At 53.0% G+C, this 23,399-nt stretch overlaps 1 protein-coding gene across 1 annotated transcript in view; it reads right to left on the minus strand.

The window, feature by feature from the left end:
- Obscn (obscurin, cytoskeletal calmodulin and titin-interacting RhoGEF) overlaps nucleotides 1–22,997 on the minus strand; it is a 144,774-nt gene extending 121,777 nt beyond the window's left edge. Inside the window, 13 exon segments of the mRNA XM_037201174.1 lie at nucleotides 1,485–1,760; nucleotides 6,982–7,108; nucleotides 7,110–7,258; nucleotides 9,381–9,656; nucleotides 12,847–13,122; nucleotides 13,624–13,899; nucleotides 15,062–15,343; nucleotides 15,980–16,246; nucleotides 16,570–16,878; nucleotides 17,231–17,491; nucleotides 18,476–18,745; nucleotides 19,172–20,174; nucleotides 22,836–22,997. Coding sequence (XP_037057069.1) covers nucleotides 1,485–1,760; nucleotides 6,982–7,108; nucleotides 7,110–7,258; nucleotides 9,381–9,656; nucleotides 12,847–13,122; nucleotides 13,624–13,899; nucleotides 15,062–15,343; nucleotides 15,980–16,246; nucleotides 16,570–16,878; nucleotides 17,231–17,491; nucleotides 18,476–18,745; nucleotides 19,172–20,153 — 3,751 coding nt within the window. The 5' untranslated portion in view covers nucleotides 20,154–20,174; nucleotides 22,836–22,997.
- Nucleotides 22,998–23,399: the final 402 nt, after the last annotated feature.

A 23,399-nucleotide genomic window follows, 5' to 3' on the forward strand; every position in this document is an offset into this window, starting at 1 on the left:
GGCACTCACTGCAGGATCTCTGTACGTGTTCCACACTCCAGGACTATAATCACACACTCCAGACACCTCCCTTGTTCTGATGTTTGCCTTCTCACCATTTACAGTAGGCTCTGCTGAATCGCTGGGGTCTTTTAATTTTTAATTAATATTGTTGTTGGTGTAACACGGGCAGGATGGTAGCACACACCACAGCCTTCAGGCGGAGGTCAGAGGACAACTTCGTCAGGTACACATTTACGTGGGTTCCAGGGACTGAACTCAGGCCATGAGGCTGGCTCAGCCAGCTCATCTGCACCTGCTGAACCATCTCACCAGACCTAACTCACAGTTTTCAATGTCCAAGTATTCATCTGTGTCTTACGGTGGTCACTGTGTGTGTTCTCTTGTTCCTGGGCACTGGGGTGACTCAGCAGCAGAGCTGTGCCTAGCATGCACAGAGCTCTGTATTCCAGCATTGTACATGTGTGAATGTGTGTGTGTGTGTGTGTGTGTGTGTGCATGTTCCAGAAGTGTATATTTATTCTATTGGCACATATATTCATTCCATAAATTCTAGTGTTCTCCTGTACAGTAGAGGACTAGTTAAGTACTTCATGATAACTACATGAGAGGAATTTCAAAGTTTCCAACATAAACATCAAAGGAACTGGAAATGCTGACTGCCCAAGTTTGATCAACGCACATCATAGACATGTTATCAGATTCCACACTGCACGTCATTTTCACTCTGTATGATCGTTATATGTTGGTTAAAAATAATGAATTCAGTCCTTAAGTGGAGACGCAGAAATACCTGCATGTCACCGAGAGGGTTCTGAGTTTCCCTTTCTATTCCAAGTCTGGAACTCAACTAGAGTTGGCTTTGTATGTGGTGATTACTGGTCCACCGTTTCTTCAGTATGGTAAATGGTCCAAAATTGTTCATGAAACAATCATATTGTCGGCAGCCCTTCCTTGAGTCCCAGAGGGAAGAGGAGAGATGTAGGTGGGGTGGGGAACGGGGAATTCATTGCTGTGAAAGTCCAACCTGAGCTCTGTCCTCTGCTCCTTCAGTCTGTTGCCTATCCCTGCACTGAGACACCCATGCCTTCAGTACATGATTTTTGCATTGTCTGACATGTGGTGCAGCAAAGACTCCTTGCTTTGCTTTGGGCATGCTGTTTGAATCAGAAATGTCCCCAAAGGCCCACGTGTTAGAGGCCTGGTCCCCAGACTGTGCCATTGGGAGGTGGTGGAAACTTTAGTGTGTAGGGGTCTAGTGGGAGATCTCAGGTCACTGGGATTGTGCCCTCCAGGAGGACTGTGGGGCCCAAGTCCCTTCTTCTCTCACACACACACATTCCAGGATGAAGTGAGTACTTCCACTGAGAAGGATGGAACACGTGCAGAGAGTTTTTCTAACAAGAAAACCACTGGGGTCATCCAGGTCATCAGCCATTCTCCTGTCACCTGCAAACAAGCAACCTTGATATATGAACACCCACCTGTGACATCCAGACGGAAGGAGACCTTCTGTCCCCCGGCCTCACAGCTGTACTCCCCAGCATCTGCCTTGCCCGCCTGCTGCACCACCAGCCTCCTCTCACAGCCCGAGGCCTCCACTCGAACCTTCGAGCCAGAGCTCAGCTTCTTCCCATCCTTGAACCAGGCCACCTCGGTCTGGGCCTGGGCCACCGTGCAGCTCAGTGTGGCACTAGCCCCTGCCTCTGCCTTCACCTCGCTGTGTGTCTGCTGCTCCTTGGCAAACACCACCTTGGGCTCTGGAGACAAGGAGGGGCACACGGTGAGAGATACAATATGTTACCTATTTCACAGACACTGATTCTCCAGGGTTCCTTAAATTGTGTCCTTGGGGTCATGGACATCAGGTGTCCAGTGAGATGTTACACACGTCTTCACAGATACAGTTTCTTTTGTCTCAGTGATTCAAGTGTACATTTGGAAGTTACCCTGACTCAAGAGTAATTTCAAGGCCAGAGGAAAGAGGCTGGGGTATTCTAGCTCTCTACGTATGTTTACTGTCTCTGCCATGTTAGTGGCAGATCCCCTTGCTCAGTGATATATCCCAGAGCTGACACACTGTGTGCTCTCTGGACTATAGCCTCCAGTCTCTGCTGGTTTTATCCACACATAAAGCAAACACAAGCTCCTGTTCCGCTCAGTGAACTTCAAATGTACCTCTTCCCATAGAACCCAAACCTATGGACAAAAAGAGCATCTCGGCTCCCTATCCACACTAACTGCCAACACACAGGCAGACAGACAGACAGACAGACAGACACACACACACACACACACAAAAACACACATGCACGCACACATACACACAGACATACACATAACACAAACACATATACATACCACAGATGTGCACACACACAGGCATACACATAGCACACACAGAGGCTCACACACAACAAACACATACACACAGGCATATACAAATATGCACACACATAGGCACACACACAGGCACACACACACAGGTGTACCCACACAACACACACAGAGAGACACACACACACACACGGCCAATACTCTGATTTCTGTCACCACCAGCTACTTCTGCCTGGCCTCTGACTTCACACCCTTTAGGCCAGTTACATGCTCCATAGCGATGCTCTACTCAGTGACGGACCCCAAGATTACAATAACGGTCCCTTAAGGTAATGTTGCCCAGCAACTTCACAGCTGTCTCCGTTTGTGTGACTGTCCTCTGTGGTACCCACACAATGGGAAAATCACCCAACAATAAATTCTTCATCACATTTATTATATTATATTCTGGTGGGTTTGGGTGCTTTCATTTGGCTTATCTAAAGGACCCATCCATGCTACATACCATTTGTTCATTTAAGCCAAGCATTGTGGAACACATGGGAGGCAGAGGCAGGTGGAATTCTGTGAGTTCCAGGCCAGCTTGAACTACACAGTGAGTTCTGGGCCAGCCTGGACCACACAGTGAGTTCCGGGCCAGCCTGGACTACATAGTGAGGCCCTGTCTTTTAAAAAAAGAAGCTTGTTCCTTCAAGCTGCTCCATAGGGTTGTGCTGCATAAACACCACACTGGATGGCTTTTCTGTTCCTTCTTACAGTTCATTGGGGTTGTTCACCTGGAGATACAATCAATAAAGCTGCTACAAACATACTTGGGTGGCTCAATGGTTAGGAACTCAATCTACTCTTACAGAGGACTGGAGTTCAGTTCCTCGCGCCCACTGTGGTGGTTGATTGAGAATGGCCCCCATAGGACTGAAAACTTGGTCCCCAGTTGGTGGAAGGACTTGGGAAGGATTAGGAGGTGTGGCCTTGTTGGAGGAGGGGTGTAGCTCCCACATTCCCAGCATGTCTCTCTCACTTTGTCTCTGAGCTGCTCCAGCCAACATGCCGGCTGCTGCTGCCACACTACCCCACCATGATGGACCAATTAAATGCTTTCTTTTGTAAGTTTGTCTCGGTCATGGTGTTTTATCATAGAGGTAGAAAAGTAACTAGTACACCCATGTTGGGTGACTAACAACTGCCTGGAACTCCAGCTGCAGGGGATCCACAGGTCTGGTCTCCTGGACCACCTGCACTCATATGCACAGACCGGTATACAGGCATATACATACACATAAACAAAAAGTTAAATGTCTTAAGGACATCCTTGGCTACATCTTTGGTGATGGAAATCAGCACAAAGGGCTCTCCAGCTTTCAGGGATATTGCACAATTAATAAGTTCTCCATCTCCACCCCACTCCTGACATCATCCATGTTCTTAAACTATGTATGTTTCATCCATCTCTAGTGAAAACCTATGTCATATAGCACCAATGTACATGATTCTGCTCATTTCTGCATCTGTAAGATGCTTTAATTTGATTTGTCCAGCCAGGCAGTAGGACGCACACCAGCCTGGTCTACAGAGCAAGTTCCAAGACAGGCTCTAAAGCTACACAGAGAAACCCTGTCTCAAAAAACAATAAATAAATAAATAAATAAATAAATAAATAAATAAACTTGATTTGGCCTTAAATTGGAAAAGGTCATTTAGTTACATTAAATTTTAAATGAATTTTTAATTAAGTCAATTTACATAGGAAATGCTGTAATTTTTTTCCATTAGCACAAAACCTTCACAGGCAAATGTTATGTAAGGAAAATGCAAGCCCAGGCTATGGGAGCACTCACTGATTTAGTCATCACTTCCATAGCCCAGGTGAGCAGAGGGCCTCCTGAGGGGCCACAAGAGCTGGGAGGTCTGCAGTGAGCAGCGGAGGCTCACACTTCGCCTCGTGGCTGGGGCACAAGCTTAATACCATGAAGAGGAGGGTGCACCGGTCCATGAAATGAGGTTGGTATCAATGTTGGCATGGCAGAGGAAGCAGGTGACCGAGCCTTGGTGGTGAGGGAAGACCTTGGTCAAGCAGGGCGGTGGTGGCGCACACCTTTAATCCCAGCACTGGGAGGCAGAGCCAGGTGGATCTCTGTGATTTCAAGGCCAGCCTGTCCAGGACAGGCACCAAAACTACACAGAGAAACCCTGTCTCGGGAAAAAAAAAAGTCTCCATGCCATGATTTGGGAGCTGGTTGGTGGCCCAAAAGAGAAAGCCTGGTACACCCTAAATAAAGGGACTAGGGGACAGCATCATAATCAACAGTCTGAACATAAAATGTGTGGAAGTTGATTTAAAAAAAAAATATCTGGCACACCAGGACAGAAATGGATATGAGAAACCCCCAAGTGCAGAAATGGTGGGGTCTGGTGGGGATGGTTAGGTCATGGGCTCCACCCTCAAGAATAGCAACACCATTCATTAGAGAAGTCAGACAAGGGCACGGTCCTAGAGGGACGGAAAAACCAATGTGGTGATGTTACCGAGGACAGAGCTCAGCGGCAGAGGATGGAATTAGGTTGTAACACACCAAAATGTGTGTGTGTGTGTGTGTGTGTGTGTGTGTGTGTGTGTGTGAAATCAAACAGAAATTATAAAGCTTAAAAATGCAACAATTGAAAGTAAACCTCCTTCTTGTAGTACTGGCAGACATTACATGTACTACCACATAAGATTAGTGAGTTGGAAGATGGATCAAAAGAAAATATCCAAACTAAAGCAGAGAGGGGAACGTGATAGAGCGGGAAGAAGCATGTGTATAACATCAAGTATAAGAACATGAAAGGGTCTACCAGAGTAACAGGGGTCCTTGCAGGGACAGATGGGACAGAGGAGCCAAAGACCAAGAATGCCCACAACAGAGGAGAGACATAAGCCCATAGGCTGAAGATGCTCTGGTCCCCCGATATCAGGCAAACCACACGAGGTCCTCACAGTAACACTACCGCCTTAATCAAGGTGTCGACAGCTAGAAGACACCGTGACCAGAAGCAATCTGGGGAGGAAAGGGTTGATTTCAGCTTACATGTCCAGATCACAGTCCATCAGGAAGGGAAGTCTGGGCAAAAACTTAGGGCAGGAAGCTAAGGCAGGAACTGATGCAGAGGCCATGGCGAAGGACTCTTCATGGCTTGCTCAGCCTGTTCTCTCTCTCTCTCTCTCTCTCTCTCTCTCTCTCTCTCTCTCTCTCTCTCTCTCTCCTTTCTTTCTTTCAACTGTGTAAAGGGTTTTCTTTCAATGTATAAAACTAGACAAAAGTTTTAAGGATTTTTTTAAGATTTATTTATTATGTATACAGCATGTATGCCTGCAGGCCAGAAGAGGGCACCAGATCTCATTACAGATGGTTGAGAGCCACCATGTGGTTGATGGGAATTGAACTCAGGACCTCTGGAAGAGCAGTCAGTGCTCTTAACCTCTGAGTCATCTCTCCAGCCCTAGACAAAATTATTTAGTGGATTTCACAAGTGATTCCTTCACTGTCCATTGAGGTCAAGTTCAAGATTTCTAAAAATATCCCTTTCTCAAAGAAAGATCTTTAATCAGTTGTGTTATCAGCATACGATTCTTTTATCACTCTTTGAATTAAAGACACACACTCAGGACAACTTCAAAGTTCCCCACCAGAGGATCTCTGGCAGTTTATTCAAACAATTCACTTGAGGAACCATTTTAAATACATCTGCCTCTCACTTGCTGACACCCCACTTCTCCTAAGAGGGAGTTAATGTCGTTTTCATCCCTAACATGCCCAGAATGCTAATCTGTATGTAGGACATGCCAGTTCGACACTGAAACAAGCATCCAGCCACAGAGATCGTCAACTCCAACCTCATGTTCAGGCTTCATTACCACCACAACCAGCCCTGTGAGCTGTCCTGTGTGTCAAAACTCAAACTCAACCATCAGTTCTGGGTTGCAAAAGAGGATTTACTTGTGCACCTGTTTTCCATGCCAGCCTGCTTTCTTACACACGCCGGGACCACTTGCCCAGGAGTGGTACTGCACACAGTGAGCTGGGTCCTCCCACATCAATCACTAACTAAGAAACTGCTCCACAGACCTGCCTACAGGCCAGTCGTATAGTGACATTTTCTCAACTGAGAGTCCTTCTGCCCAAATGACTCTGGCTTAGGTCAAGCTGACACAAAACCAACCAGCGCAACTGCCAAAAATCAATATTTTCAAACAAACAGAAGTTTCGAGAATCCACACACCAGGAGACACACTACAGCAGACACCGGGGGGGGGGAGGTCTTCAGGGGGAAACGAACCCTAACCCAACAGCAGACACGGGGGGGGGTCCTTCAGGGGGAAACGAACCCTAACCCAAACCCTGGCTCTGCAACTGTCTGGCTAAGCAAATCAAAGCTCCTCCGTGCCCATCTTAAAATGGGAATAGTCAGGATTCTTCCTCATAGAACTGTTGCGAAGTTCAAAATCTTTTAAAAATAAGATGCACTTCACAAAATCAAGGCCCCCCGAATGTGATCAGCAATTGCCAGCAATGACTATAGGCGAAGTCACAAGGCAGTGTCTCATCCTAATGCCTAATATGCACACTACAGAACATTTTTTAAAAAGAAAGAAAAAAAACCCACCTGTGACGTCCAGACGGAAGGAGACCTTCTGTCCCCCGGCCTCACAGCTGTACTCCCCAGCATCCGCCTTGCCCGCCTGCTGCACCACCAGCCTCCTCTCACAGCCCGAGGCCTCCACTCGAACCTTTCGAGCCAGAGCTCAGCTTCTTCCCATCCTTGAACCAGGTCACCTCGGTCTGGGCCTGGGCCACTGTGCAGCTCAGTGTGGCACTGGCCCCCGCCTCTGCCTTCACCTCGCTGCGAGCCTGCTGCTCCTTGGCAAACACCACCTTGGGCTCTGGGAATAGACAGTAAGACAAAATCAGAAACTGTTTGAGTCATGAAAGTCACATGGAGAAAGGGCCTGGATGAGGCTGCTGGGGCGGGTGGGGGCAGGATGAACACCCTGCAGGCTCTGTACTCACTGAACTCAGAGAAAGGCCCTGTGCCTCTCTCAGCCTAAAACCACAGTTCATCCACACATCCCACCACTGCTTCAGGGGCAGTTAAGGAAGGACAGAATCATTGGTGAAAGACTGCCAAATAAACACTTTATAACAGTAACTCACTATTGGCAAGTGAGCCACCGACCTGTGAGCTGCTCAGTCCTTTTCATCTGCAACCACAAATCAGATTCAAGGGGGGGAAATTCTCACATAGAAGATTTCAGCTTGGACAAGGCTCAAGCACAGCAGTAAATCGCTTGCCTAGCATGCACCATCAGGGTGTGCACACACACACACACACAGAGAGAGAGAGACAGAGAGAGAGAGAGAGAGAGAGAGAGAGAGAGAGAGAGAGAGAGAGAGAGAGAACAGCACAGCACGTGTCTACCACTCCACAGATCCTCGTGTGTTCCACAAAGAATCCAGGAACATGGGTCTAGAAAAGGGCAGCAGGCCTGAACTAATGCAGGAGCTAGCTTATGTGGGCTATAAGGGGAAAGAGCCCACGGTGAATACGAAAGTCACTCCTGACCATCCAGAGACTGGAAGTTAACTAAGAACAACCATAGTGCCGGGCAGTGGTGGAGCACACCTTTAATCCCAGCACTCGGGAGGCAGAGGCAAGTGGACTTCTGTGAGTTCGAGACCAGCCAGAGCGAGTTCCAGGACAGCCAATGCTACACAGAGAAACCCTGTCTCAAAAAAACCCAAAACAAGAACAACTTCGGTTACTTCTTGACAGCTGTGAGAACAGAGAGCTCTTAGGGGAGGCAACTGCACTGGAGACAGGTCGGAGGACATCATCGCCAGCTATATGACTTACGGGTAGCCAGGCCTTCGAGGTCAATAAGAACAAGCAGGAGTCAGAGATGGTGGAGGAGGGACTTCAGTCCCCTAAGTGGACAGGCACTGTACCCGATCTCTCTGATTGGACCAGGAGACTCTCTAATTGGTTGGCTAAAATATAATTGCCTCAGTCTTTGCCCAGTTTCTGCCATAAGTCCCATAAAAACTTCCAGACAAAGAAGTTCAAAGTCTTTTCTTCTCTTGGACCCCCCTCTCACTCTGGGAGTGGGGGGTCTTTCACTTTTCCCTAATTTCTCTTAACAACGCCTGCTTCCGATTAGCTTGCTCCCGAGAGCGTCCAAATCTCTTGTTTTCACTGGCATGAGTCAACAAACCAAGAGTCTTTGTCTCAGGTTGACTTTCGGTGGCCACTGAGTTTCTGGTGCCTTATGTCTCTGGGTCAAGCAGAACGGGACTGAGAAAGGTCTTGTTCTCAACCCTGCATTAGTACTCATGGGGAGGGGGGAGAGAGCATTCCAAAACACCTAACTGAACCCCCAACAGCCCTGGGTTCAGTGTTGCTATATGACCATGTGACTAAATTCTTCCTCACCCTGGCTGAACATGAATTAAAATTTCTCCTTAAAAGATGCCTCATGTGGGACTGGGTGAGACCATAGAGAGCTGTGGGAGAGACCTCAAACAGAGACACTGATCATCTCAGACCTGCACACAAGTAGGACTAGAGTCCATGGCACCAAGGAACACTGGTAGAACCTAAGCAGGTGCCGAGAACACGAAACAGAACGTTATAACGTTAAGACACCTTGTGTAGCCGGGCGGTGGTGGCGCACGCCTTTAATCCCAGCACTCGGGAGGCAGAGCCAGGCGGATCTCTGTGAGTTCGAGTCAGCTGGTCTACAAGTGAGTTCAGGAAAGGCGCAAAGCTACACAGAGAAACCCTGTCTCGAAAAACAAAAAAAAAAAAAACAAAACAAAAAAAAGACACCTTGTGTGGCACACAAGCTGAACACATATCCACCAACTGCACCTGGACCAGACACAGGGATGAGATTGGCAGAGGATGAGACAGGCAAAGATGATACTCAGTGGGAAAGGCACCAGGACCTTCCTGGTCACAACCAGGCTCATAACATTTGCAAATTAATTTAGTGTCTCAGCACCCACCTGTGATGTCCAGACGGAAGGAGACCTTCTGTCCCCCGGCCTCACAGCTGTACTCCCCAGCATCTGCCTTGCCCGCCTGCTGCACCACCAGCCTCCTCTCACAGCCCGAGGCCTCCACTCGAACCTTCGAGCCAGAGCTCAGCTTCTTCCCATCCTTGAACCAGGTCACCTCGGTCTGGGCCTGGGCCACCGTGCAGCTCAGTGTGGCACTGGCCCCTGCCTCTGCCTTCACCTCGCTGCGAGCCTGCTGCTCCTTGGCAAACACCACCTTGGGCTCTGGAGGAAGACAGGGACACACAGTTGCTATAACTAAATTAGGATTTACCTTGCTTCCCAAACTCTGGTGACTCAAGGACCCCATCCTGTTAACTTTTGAGTAAAGTTTTTCACTCTGAGCAGTATATCCATTGACAATTCTTCAGTAAGTTTTTGTGATGGTAATCTCTCTAAAGATACTTTCTGAATGTGTTTTATTTTACCTTCACTTCTGAATGACAGCTCAGCCGGGCATGGAATTCGAAGCTGACAGTTGTTTCCCTCAATACTTAGGACACCATGCTATCGCTGCTTTTCTGATTCTTGTTGCCCAAGTCTGCACTGTGCCTCCCGGCTCCCTCTTCCTCACTCTTCACGCCTCTTAGTGTTGTTCTACTCCCCTCTACAGCAGCTCTCAGCCTCGGCCTCCTCTCCAAGCTCACAGTCACCGTCTCTCCTGACCTCATCACCTCCTCCTGGAGTAAGGAAGAGCCTCACAGCTGGTCTCCCTGCCTCGGCCTCCCCTTGTCCAAATCAATCCTCCATCTAGCCTCCTAGAAGCTAAATGTATCATCTCCACGTCCCTATCTCCAGGAACCTAAAGAACAAAGGACCACTCCCTTTAGTGGACACCTCTGGGTGTCTCCAAATGCTCCCAGGTGTGCAGGATAGACCAACAGAATAAGCATGTGCTTTTGAATACATTTCCAATACAAATTTGTAGTTCATTTTCCATTTCTAAGATGAGAGAAATTGAAGCATAGCCACCCACCCCGCACCACCACAAAAAAAAAGGAAAAAGAAAAGGGTTAAAATCAACCTTCAGAACTCTAGAAATTGACCAATGGCTTACAGTATCTGAGGACGAACAGACATGGTCCAGAAAAACCTCTGAACCTGGGTCACAGACTGCAGAGGTGAGGAGTTTTATATCGCTGCCCCCTCACCCTCTCTACTACAATGTGCCTTTGAATCCAGTGGTGCCTCTGCAGTCCCAGGCAGAGCAAGGCAGACCAGGTCCTCAGACAGCTAGCATCATCTGATGTATGGTGACCCCTGAACTCCACTCACAGGTTGTCTTTATTGGTTCTGAGTTCTCAATGCAGAGCACTGTTCCCAGGAAGGACTATAGGGCAACCAGAAGTCTTCACTGAATTCCAGGCTTCCCTGGACAGTGGAGAACAGGTTGTAGCAATAAGTCTAACCAAAAGTTAGGGAAAGAAAATCCACAGGGGGCTTTGGAATGCATTGGCATCTCCTAACATAGCAGCTATGCTCGGAGAGGCCTGCCCACCTGGGCAACCCCATGAAAGGCCTGAGGTAATGCTGAGTTCAGTGTACAACTGCTCAGAAGCGTTGTATCCATGGCCAACAGCCACAGACCAGCACTATCCAATCACATGATGAGGAATGTGTCCTTTATAGGCCAGCTCAGAGAGGCCACTGACACACAAACACTACCAGCAACAAAAGTTGGTGACAATTTTAAATAAACCTTTTTTTTCTAAAGAAAAGAGTATATTCAAGTAAGTAAAAAGTTGGTTCTTTGAAAAACATCAATAGAACAGACTAACCATTGTCTCAACTAAAAAAAAAATAAATAAGAAATAACTAAATTTATTAAAATCTAAAAGTGAAAACATCAAGACAGACTCCCCACAAGTACAAAGGCTCTCAAAAAAACATTGTGATGCTAAATAAATTTAAAAAGAAAGAAGAATAAAATTGGAGGTGTCCCACCTCCCAGTTTTAAAACCTACTATAAAATTATAGTCATCCAGGGCTAGAGACATGGCTCAGCAGTTAAGAGCATGTGCTGCTCTTGCAGAAGACTGGAGTTCAGTTCCCAGCACACACATGATAGTTCACAACTACCTGCAACTCCAACTCCAGAGGTCTACTGCCCTCTTTCTGTCTCTCTGGTACTGCACACACATGGTAGGTATACATACATGCAAGGCTTTTTTTTTTTTTTTAATTACAATGATTTGCCAGGCATAGTGGCACATGCCTTTAATCCCATCACTTTGGAGGCAGAGGTGAACACACCTTGGTAAATTTGAGGCCAGCCTGCCCTACATAGCAAGTTCCAAGCCAGCCAAGACTATACAGTGAGACCCTACCCCTCCCCCCCAAAAAAGAAGAGATAAATGTTTACAGTGATCAATTAAACAAGGCCCTAACTCTCTCCATGTTCAAACATGAGCTCAAAATGTATCAAAGACCTAAACATAAAATCAGAAGCCACAATACAACTAGAAGGAAGTATGAGGGAATACCTCTGTCAGTACATTGATACAGATAATGAAATTTTGGCTAGGACCCCAAAACCAAAGAAACAAAAACTAATTTTAGCATGTGCATGCACACATGCAGGCATGTGTGCATATGTGTGCAGAGAGAGAGAGAGAGAGAGAGAGAGAGAGAGAGAGAGAGAGAGACCCTCCAGACCCTTCCTCTTTTAAACGTGATGGTTGGAGCCATGACATGAGGCAGAAAGAATTTGAAAGAGGATGACACAGAATGAATGCCCATGACTTTGTGATAAAAAGTCAAAAAGGTTCCCCCAGGGTCCAGCCTCCATGTGTCCAGGCCCCTCTGCAATGGGGCCCGCCACCCTACTATCCACAGCAGGGTCTGCTTCTCTATGCTCGTGGGACCAGTCAAGCTTTCTGCTTAGCTCTGACCGAACAAGCAGAGGTAACACGCTGGTCTCCCGGAGCAGAGCTTCAAGAGCTCCTGCACCCTGAGGGAAACCTGGCCACCTTAAGCAGAGGCCCGGGTGGCCCTAGAGACCACCACTCTGGGGACAAGCTGCTGCAAAGGGAGACAACGCTCCAAAACCAGCACTGAGGTCAGCCCCATTGCTATAAGAGGCCTCTCATGGCATACAGTCCTTTCCTCCAGGGCCATCTCAGTGAGGACGCCAGATGCAAACATACATCCAGCTTGGATTCCCAGCCCTGGTGACACCACACTGGACAGAAGTGAGCCATCAGTACAGACCACACAGTACCTCCTGCCCCACAGACTGGAGAGACAAAAGCATAGTTCTCGTTCACTCCTCTGAGCTTGGGGTTACTTGTTACTTGTGGAGAACTAGCCAATGCATGCCCTTGTGCAGCCTCACAACACACCCAGCACCTAGCCCGCACTGAAACATGCCCCCCAGGGTTGTCCCGTGATGCAGCCAAATGTCTAACCAACTGACCTGTGACGTCCAGACGGAAGGAGACCCTCTGTCCCCCGGCCTCACAGCTGTACTCCCCAGCATCCGCCTTGCCCGCCTGCTGCACCACCAGCCTCCTCTCATAGCCCGAGGCCTCCACTCGAACCTTCGAGCCAGAGCTCAGCTTCTTCCCATCCTTGAACCAGGTCACCTCGGTCTGGGCCTGGGCCACCGTGCAGCTCAGTGTGGCACTGGCCCCCGCCTCTGTCTTCACCTCGCTGTGTGTCTGCTGCTCCTTGGCAAACACCACCTTGGGCTCTGGGGACAAATGGGGACACAAAGTTAGAGGCAATGTCTAGATCAGCAAGGTCACAATGGGAAAGACCCTGGATGGCTCAGCTGGAAGGCAGAATGCCATCCAGGCCCTTCACTCTCTGTGCTCAGGAGAAACCCCAGGGCCTCCAAACACAGGGAAAGTCATGCTCTCTTATCATCCAGAACACATTCCAAGACCTGCAGTAGGTCCTCATATACAGATAGCACCAAATACTGCGTATGTTTTTCCTGGAGGGCCTGAATAAGTTTAATTAACAAGTTAGGCATAGTACGAAACTCATAAGCCAGGTGTGGTGGTACATGGCTACAATCTTAGCATTCGGGAGGCAGAGAAAACAGACTCTGTGAGTTTGAGGCCAGCCTGGTCTATATAGCAAGTTCCAGGTAAGGTCAGCCAAGGTTACATAGTGAGACCCTGTCTCAAAAAAATCAAAAGGATGTAATAATTAGGAACACACACGTGGATTGTCCCAAGGGACTGACCTGTGACGTCCAGGCGGAAGGAGACCTTCTGTCCCCCGGCCTCACAGCTGTACTCCCCAGCATCCGCCTTGCCCGCCTGCTGCACCACCAGCCTCCTCTCACAGCCCGAGGCCTCCACTCGAACCTTCGAGCCAGAGCTCAGCTTCTTCCCATCCTTGAACCAGGTCACCTCGGTCTGGGCCTGGGCCACCGTGCAGCTCAGTGTGGCACTGGCCCCCGCCTCTGCCTTCACCTCGCTGTGTGCCTGCTGCTTCTTGGCAAACACCACTTTGGCCTCTAGGGACAGTCAGACAAAGACACTTATTCAGAGGACCCTTCCAAGCTCCTGAGTCCTGGATTCTGGTTAATCAACTCCGGACTCCAGGACACTCCATTTCCTGCCACAAAGATCTCCCAAGGCCCCCTGCCTGGTGGTGACTCTTCTTATTCCTGAGTGTGTGATTATCTAGCCAGTGTGTAATGCCAGAACAGATTGGCTGGGCAGGACAGCAAGGAATCACCAGGCCAGCCCATACAGGCCAACACAGTGTTCTCTTATGCCCCAATCTGCCCACCTTCAGGACCACTCTCTACAGAGCAGAGACCTACAGTACCATTCATGAACACATCCCCAGTTTTCTCCACCAACCAGAAACTGACCATGCCGTGATTTTTGCTTTTGGATACAGCCAAACATAAATTGGTGCATATGACTGAGAATCCTGTTGCACTGAATTTATGCATTTGTAGGTTTTTAGAGCTTGTGTGAGGAACACACATGCCTCTGGAAAGCAGCAAAGTGTTTTCAGCTGTGGAGACATACTTAGATTCCACCCAGTGGTCCAGTGTGGGGAACCCCAGGCCCTTCAAGGGTGGTATAGGTATACCAGAGATGTAAGTCTGCAGGATCTTCATGCAGGGAACAGGAGAGTCCCTTGCCCTGCCTGGTGTCCAAAGCTGCCCCAGCCAGTACCATACTCCCACGCCCTACTCCAAGAAGCCCTGGCAAGAGGGACCTAAGCATCTTGCTATCTTTGCCCCAGTTCATTTGCACATGTGCCTCTGAGGTCCAGCTTGGCTCCCAACCACAGCATCCATACAACCACCTGCTACATCTGTGAAGAAAAGCTATAAGGTCTACAGGGTGCATGGATGAAGATGCCCAGACCTAGAGAACATGTGACCCTGACTCTCCGCCCAGACCGGAGAGGTTTCAACCACAGCTAGGAAGTCCTTCTTCCTACAGAGCTGAGCTACCCACCACCATTCACAGAGAGAGAGAGAGAGAGAGAGAGAGAGAGAGAGAGAGAGAGAGAGAGAGAGAGAGAGTCAAAAAACAGCTCCCCCACTGCCCAGAACCCCTTAGAAAATGTCTGGAGCAGGGGACAGAGGATACACATCCAGAACCACGCGGCAGCACAAGGACATGATGCCAGCCCCACCGCCCACCTGCGCTCACCTTGGACCAACAACTGGTAGGCAATGCGGCTCCCACGACTAACGCACTCATAGAGGCCAGCATCATCCTGCACCACATCCCGCACCAGCAGGGCTCGCCTCCCCGCTGACACCTGCATCTCGTACTTGGGTCCTAGGGGCAGCTCGCGGCCATCCTTCAGCCAAGTCACAGCCGCAGCCTGGTCCGACAGCTCAGCCAGCAGCTGGGCCTCCTCGTGCAACCGGGCCAGCACCTCCCGGGCAGCCACGGCAGGAAGCTTGTTGCTGGCTAGCCCCAGAGCGGCTACGGGGCAGGGATGGTTAGACAGAAGTAGTAGGAACAGAGACCACAAGAAGGTGGGCAAAAGGAGTCGCAGGCAGCGAAGGAGAGGAGAGAGGATTTGAGGATGGGGAAAGAGGGATAAAGGGGAAAAGAGAAACTCGGGAAAAGGGGTGGATTGGAAGGAAAGCAGCCATGGAAAGCAAGTCAGTGAAAGGCAAGAGAAGGGGGGGGGTGTGAAGAGGCGTGAGAAGGGAGCAGAGGGAGAGAACACAGGGCGCCAGTGAAAAGAGGGAGACCACGGGGAAAGGGGGGTGTGGGGGAGGGAGACAGAGGTGAGAAAGGAACAGGCAGAGAGGAGACACGGGGTAGAGAGATAGATAGAAGAGGATAAGAAAAGAGGCCATCAGAGATGCGGTCCAGCCCTGGGGCATCTCGTACCTGTGCACGCATGCGTGTACACACACACACACACACACACACACACACACACACACACACGGAGCCCAGCCTCAACTGCCAGCCTGGAGTGAGCAGCTTCAAGCACCCAGCTCTCCTACCCCCTTCACACATTGGCTTCAGACAAACCTTCCCCAGGAAATACCGCTTCTGCCTACTACCACGCTGCAGAGAAAATGGGACTCGGGAACTCAGGCCTACCTCGGACCACCATCTGGATGCTGGTTTCAATGCCATTAGCCACAAACTTCAGCTGTGCCCCATGCAATCTGGCAGGCACCTCTCTGATGGTGAGCATATGCCGGGTACGGTCACAGCGGATCACGTATACGCTGCTGGCTTTCAAGGCCTCCCCATCCAGGAACCACTCGCCCTCAGAGGCCACGGTGAGGTCCACAGAGAAGGTGACCTCACCACCCTCCACTGCCTCCACTGCCTTCAGAGGGGTTTTTACAGCCAGCCTAGGGACTGCAGGGGGGCAGAATTGAGAGAAAAGTCGGAGACAGATAAACTCCCAGGTTCTGCCTCCCCTTCCTCTGCCCTGCCCCCACAAAGATGGAGTAGCCGAAGCCTGGCTCCCTGAGGCTGCTGAAGACAGGCAGGTTCAGTGGGACCTGGGTCCTGTCTTAGGATCCCTCCTCCTTCATAAGAAGGCTTCAGCATCCCCCAACCCACATAGCAAGTCCCCTTACTATCATCCGGGCTCCCCTGGAGGCAGAACTATGCTTTGGGGTCGGGTAACTCAAGGCAGATGGCAGCCCCCCGTGATGTTACTAGATGGCCTCACTCACCCAAGTGGATGGTCCCTGGAAACTCAAGGTAAGGGCTCTGGCCAAAGTGGTTGATGGCTGACACTCGGAACTGGAAGTCGCCCTCCTCGGCCACACCAGCCACGGTAAACTCAGTTGTGGCCAGCCATTCCGCCTCATGACACCGGCTCCAGGCATAAGCACCAAGTCTCCTTTTCTCCACCACATAACCATCAATGGTGACAGGGCGGTCCCCGTGGGGTGGTGGGGACCAGCCGAGGGTCACAGAACTCTCTGTCTTGGCCTTCACCACAGGGTCAGCAGGGGGGTACAGCGGTGGCCTTCTGGGCGCTGTGTGGAAGATAGGTTGAGCTCACCACCTGGGATCTCCCTCCCCAGCCTTGGGTCACCCAGAAAGGGAATGACAGAACCCGAGTCTCTCCCTGGGCACTGCTCTGGTGGATGGGATGGTACCACCCACCACCAGTGGACTCAGAAGTCCCTCTCCAGACCTGCTGCCACCCAGCTGCAGCAGGAAGGTCCCTCCTCAAGGGAAGAGCTTGGAGTGGAGGACTCACACCACAATGTTCTGCCACCCTCGGACCTCCACTGGCAAGGGGGAGCCCACAGCACTGGGGGAGGACGGGGCACAGCTGTGTCCCTGGCAGGAGGGCCACCCAAAGGCCACTCTTCCAACCCTCACCTGATACGCAGAACTGGGTGGTCGTCCGGCAGCCACCAGCCACAAAGGCCACCTCACCCACGTCCTCCAAGGTGCACTGGAAGATGGTGAGTGTGTGGCACATGCCTTCGGCAGTGATGGCTACCCGGCCCCCGGCCACCATCTCCTCCTGGTTCCGCAGCCACTGGACAGGGCCCTCGGGGACCGCTAGCTCCACCCAGAAGATGGCTGTGTCTCCAGCGCGCACTGCCGTCTTCCGGGGCAGCTTTCTGGTCAGGTTCCCTGGAGTGGGAAGATTGCCAAGGGGATAAGACAAGCCCCCTGTGTACCCTGAACTCCTTTCGCACACCCCCGACTCGTGTGGCCTCCGTCTCGTCTTCTTACCCATCCAGCCCCATTCTCCCACCTGCTTCACACACACACACACACACACATGCACATGCACACACACACGTGCACACACACATATGCACACACACACACCAAGCACGTGCACACACACACACACGTGCACGCACGCACACACACACACATATGCACGCACACACACATATGCACGCACACACACACACACACACGCACACACGCACACACATATGCACGCGCACACACACACATATGCACGCACACGCACGCACACATATGCACGCACACACACACATATGCACGCGCACACACACGCACACACACATATGCACGCACACGCACGCACACACACACACACGCGCACACGCACACGCACACGCACACACACACACCCCTTCTGCCCAACCCTACCTTCTGGCCCCCTGCCTTTGCAGAACCAGGTTTCACTCTAACCCTAGCCTCCCTCCAAATGCTGCCAGCCTCAACTCTCCCGAGCCCCAGGTCACACTACACACCTCTGTGCCCTAGAACCTCCCCTCCTACTGACACGCCCCTTGTGCACCTGCACCCTCCTGCCTGTCTGCGCCGCCAACTGGACCTCAGCCTATCTCCCCAATGCCGGAGCAAGCAGCCTCTGGTCAACCTGACCCATCACACTCTGCTCGACCCCACCCCCACTCCACATCCCGGACCCCCTCTGTCCCTCCCCCTGCCTTTCCCTCATCCTGGCCCCTGTGCCCCGTCCCTCTCACCTCAGTCCTATTCACCCGCCTTCCTTCCCACACAGATCGACTCCATGCTTGGATGCTAGGTGGGCCACCTCTGCTCCCAAGCTCGTTGGCCCGCCTGGCCCCGCCCACCCCCGCCCGGCCCCGCCCGGCCCCGCCCCACCCCGCCTGCCTTGGACCGAGAGCTCTGCCACCGTGCGGCTGCCCTCTGTGGTCTCGCAGATGTACACCGCGTCGTCGTCCGCCGAGACGTCGCGCACGGTCAGCCGGCGCTCGGTGCCCTCCTCCTCGATGCGGTACTTGGCGCTGGCCCACAGACGCGTCTCCTCCTTGAACCACGCCGCCTCCGTGGCCGGCTGCGCCACCTCACACTGGAACGTGGCAGACTCTTTCTCTTTCACCTCCAGGTCCTGCAGCCGCTTCTTGAAGGGCACCGCCGGCTCTGCGGGAGAGGGGCCGTCGGAGTTTGGGGGTGTGACACAGCGGACCAAGAAACCGAAAGTGGAGAGGGTGCAGGGTCGGATAGGTGAGTTGAAGAAACAGAGTGGAGAGTAAGAGAAGGAGAAAGTGGAGCACGGAAGAGCGAACAGCGGGGATATGTGAGCTGGAGGCAGGAGTGTGGAGGGATGGTGACTGGGACTAGGGTTCCCTACGGTGGTTCGCGCCAAGAGCCATCATCGCCTGTTCATTTTGAGGAACCAGAGCCGCCCAGGCATCCAACTCAGGAGGCAGCCACCCAACCCTAGCCGATCTTTGGACCAGGTTATCACCCAGGACCGCAGCTGGCGCTCAGGTGAATGCACGAGGTTGTGGGGAGTCGGGAAAGAGCCTCACCCCTGCGCATGTGTGGGGGTGCTAGTTTGCTCACCTCGTACGACCACCAGCACGGAGCTGTAGGTCTGGCCTACGAGGTTGGAGGCTGTGCAAGTGTAGAGGCCACGGTCCGATTGCTTGCAGAAAAGAATCTTCAGGACGAAGTTCTCTTGCTCATCCTCATACACCACGTGGCGCCGGCCCTCGGTCACCAGCTGCCCGTCCTTCTTCCACACTGTCTCGGGCTTGGGCTCGCCGGTCACAAAGCAGCTGAGGCGCGCGTGTTTGCCTTCGGTCACCGTGCAGGTGCGTGTGCCGGCGCCGGGTGGGGAGGGGGGGACGCCCTCTGCGCGCATGGCCTCGCGCCGCTGCTGCAGATGCGCCAGGAGCGAGGCGGTGGAGGCTCCGGGTGGTCCCGCAGCCTCGGCATCCGAGTCCACCACGAGCGCGGCGGCGGCGCTGGCGGAACCCAGCGGGTTCTCGGCTCGGACTTCGTAGGTGCCACCGTCGCGAGGCCGTGCCGACCGGATGCGAAGCGCGCTGGCCTCGCCGTGATCTTCCACGCGCACATGGGGGGCGTCCGGGGCGCCCAGGCGCCGCCCATCTTTGGACCAGCTCACAGCGGGTTGTGGTGAGCCGCCCACGCGACATCGGAAGGTAGCGTCTGCGCCCTCGCGCACGCGGATGGAGGTGGGGCGCAGCAGAAAGTGGGGCGCCTGCTCGGCGCACGTGCCCTCCGAGTCCACTCGCAGGCCTACGGCGGCGAAGGCCTCCCCGATGGCGTTCCTCGCGCGACACACATACTGCCCGCTGTCACCGAGCGCCAGATCCAGGATGGTGAGGCGGTACACATCCCCGTCCTGGGCCAGGCGGAAGCGTGCTCCTGCCTCCACTGGCTGCCGGTCCTTCTCCCAGCTCACATGTGGCGTGGGGTTACCCACGATCTGGCAGCTCAGTGTGGCATCCTTGCCCACAGATACCACAAAAGCCTTTGGCCGCGTCAGGAAGCGGGGCGCCCCGCTGAAGGAGTGGTCCATGGTGGCAGCAGGGTTGGGGGTCTACAAAACGCAAAGATGAAGGTCATGATGCTATTGAGATGAGCCAGTCGCCTGTGCCACATTCGGCCCTCTTCCTTATCTAACAGTGTTAACAGGAAACCCCAATTCAACCAAACAGGCACCTCCACGTGGGCTGCTCCTCCGCAAGTCTCATTTTCCCCTCCACTCCCGAGCCACTGTGGTGGCTCCGAGGTCCAGCAGTTCACACTAGCCCTTTTCCGTGACCTGGAAGTCTAGCATCTTTAATTGCCTGATGTACTTCCGCTCTACCCCAACTCCAGTCTCTCTACCCAAACCAACAAGTCCTCTGGACTCCCATGGAGACACGTTCTTCAACCAGCAGAAAAGGAAAGGAACCCTGACCCTCACCTGAAGCGGAGCTCATCCTAACCGAAGTGCCCTTACCTGCTGGGCTGAAGGTAAACCCATGCTCACTAGTACCTGTCTGCCCTCATACTGCCAGTCTTCAGGGAAAGCCTGGCCCCAAGTAAGGGCAGGGTGTGGGAACAGTGCAGTCAGTGGCTGCAGAGGATGGCAGGAGGGTCCCTATAGTCTGGGGCCAAGACAGCCAGCTTCTCTCTAGAAGAGCTGGCGCCCAGCTGGGCCTAGCTAGCCTGGGGCCCAATGGCCTTGGCACTCCTCGGTCCTTAGCAGGGTCCTGCCAACTTGGACCCCCTGCAAGAATGAGATTGCATGCCTCAGTCGTCCTAGGAATCATCGGCACCCAGATAACACTGGCCTCTGCCCAATCAAGGCTTAGCCCCAGCCAACCAGCCACTGATCCAGTCAGTGGATGGGACTACCTGCCTACACCAGGTCTTATATAAGAACAGTGGGCACCATGGCTGGCTCAGCAGGCTAACCTCCTCCACCCCCGGGACACATGAGCACCCCAGTGCAGAGACCTTCACCACAGCCTCTGCACCTGCTCTCTTTACCAGTCTCTCAGCCTGGGCTGCCTGATAGGGGACCGGCCAGTTGATGGGTTTATATTCCCCGACCCTCCAGCTCCTAGTCCTGTGATTCAGGTAGCTAATCCCCCTAATCCTCTTCCAGGAGGCTGATTCTGGACCAGGGCTGGGCTGCACTGGCCGGTTTGCTGACTCACTGCCCAGTCAGCATCTCTGTCCCCCACCCACAAACAGGCCTCGTCTCTTAAGGTTAGCACAGGTCCGTCAGGCAGCGCCAGCCGGGCCCAAGTCCAGCCCCTGGAGATGCCTTTCAGCATCTGTCCCATAGAAGGTCTGCCTTGACATCAGTACCAGGGTCCTTGCGTCAGAGCTCTTTCTACCCTCCAGGTTCCCCAGACGCATGGCAGGGCACCCTATGACTCTTCCCACCATCCTATGCGTAGCCTGGGGTGGCCCAGCGTGAAACACGTGAACAAGACTATGCAAACAGCCTCCCACACACATGTTTAAGGGGAGCTGGACCCAGCCTCAGCAGGTCCACAGGCCCTGGAGATTCAAGAGTGATTGAAGACTAGAGTTCTCCTAAGCCCCATGATGGTGCCCCTGGGTCTCACCATCTGCTCAAGGCCTGCATTCTTTCCACAATTGTTACCAGTCAGTCGCACTGGCCACTATCACTGGGTCACAATGACAGCCTCAGAGCCACTCGGCCACCCTGACAAGCAGGTCTTAGGCCAGAGAAGGGCTTCCAGAACTGGGCATCTGTTCTCTTCCCTACCGATGAGGAAACCGAGACTGTGACAGAAGCTTCAGGAACTCTATCCCAGACAGGCCCCTCCTCTCGCCTGGTTTGGGCTGGAGGCACTGGACATACGTCCTAAGCAGGGGGTCCAGGTGGTCATCCCCAGCCTCTCAGAGAAGCCTCTTCCTCCTTGGAAGTCAGCTCTTCCTCAACCCGTAGAGGACTTCTCCAACCCAGCAGGTGCTTTGGACCCCCCTACTGCCTAGGGAGGGTTTGCAGGAGCCCCTGCCCCTGCCTCATAGAACTGGCCACACCACTCACACCCTCCCCAACTTAACAGAACTTGGCTACTCTGTTTCCTGCAGGGCGGACTGGGATGAACCAAGTGGGAGGTGACACACAGACACTGGCCAGAAGCAGAGGCTACCCCCTCCCTGGAACTCCACCTTGCTGGCCCCCCTTCTCCTCTCCACCACTCCAAGAGCAGAACCAGCAGGCCTGTGGCCCCCATGCCCTTCTAGAGCAGATTTCCAAGGGCAGCCCCTGAGCTCAACCTCACCTTAGACCCCAGGGCTGTGGCTTCCCCCGCTCCCCGGGAAATTCTTTCCTGGAGTCAAGTGTCAGTACCCCTCTGGCTGTCCCCTCCACTGAGCCAACAGGCCCAAAATAGCCCCAGCTGTCAGCGGGCATCCATCTCGGAAGAGCTGGGGGCAGGGCCACCAGACCCCCGGGCAGCAGGAAGACTAGGGGGTAACCCGGCCAGGGGTGGCACAGTGCTAGCCCCAGCCCTCCCGGATCCCTAAGGGCAAACTGCCCCTTCCCATTCTGAGGTCTCAACCCAGAGTCACAGAAGGGCCCAGGTCTGGCATCCAGCCCACTCTCCTCTCAGGGAGGGGCCCAGGCTGACCAGACCCCTAAGGTCCCCAAGTTCCACAGAACACCATGACCTTCAGCCCATCTGACCTCCAGGAGCAAAAGTCGGTCCTCCAGGCAGCTCTGCCTCCTCACCTGTGTCTACCAGGGGTTGGGGCAGCGCCCAGGCAAGGGGCACAGATGGTGAGTTGGGGGCTGCTGGGTCTTGCCTCCTTCCTGGGGCCCAGGCCGACGTGGTTCCCACCCAGCAGCCCACACTCCAGCCGGTCCTCAGACTGGACAGGGACGAAAGGACAGGCAAAGGCTGTCAGCTGAAGAAGACTGGGCCCGCCCCTGCCCCACCCCCGTTTCTGGTCAGCCCAGCCCAGCCTAGCTCCAAAATAGCCCTGGTGTCACTGTCCAGGATTCAGTTTCACCCTCAGCCCCAAGGAGGCAAAGGGCAGGTGGTCAGGAGCAGGAAGACGCCTGTGTCCTCTCGCTGTGATGTGGGCAGCAGGGAGAAGGGCAGCTGGTCCAGCTCTCCTCAGACCGGCATTGTGGAGTGTGGTGGGGGACAGAGCAGAGGGTCCCAGGACGGTGTCGGAAGGATCCAGTAAGCAGTCCTGAAGGCAAAAGTTGGCACTGACCATGAAGGGGACCCAGGACCACCACACAGAACCAGGTCTACATCTAAGGAACCACAAGACCACACCAGGGGTC

Source organism: Peromyscus leucopus, chromosome 8b (genome assembly GCF_004664715.2).
Source record: "Peromyscus leucopus breed LL Stock chromosome 8b, UCI_PerLeu_2.1, whole genome shotgun sequence".
Lineage (NCBI taxonomy): Eukaryota > Metazoa > Chordata > Mammalia > Rodentia > Cricetidae > Peromyscus > Peromyscus leucopus.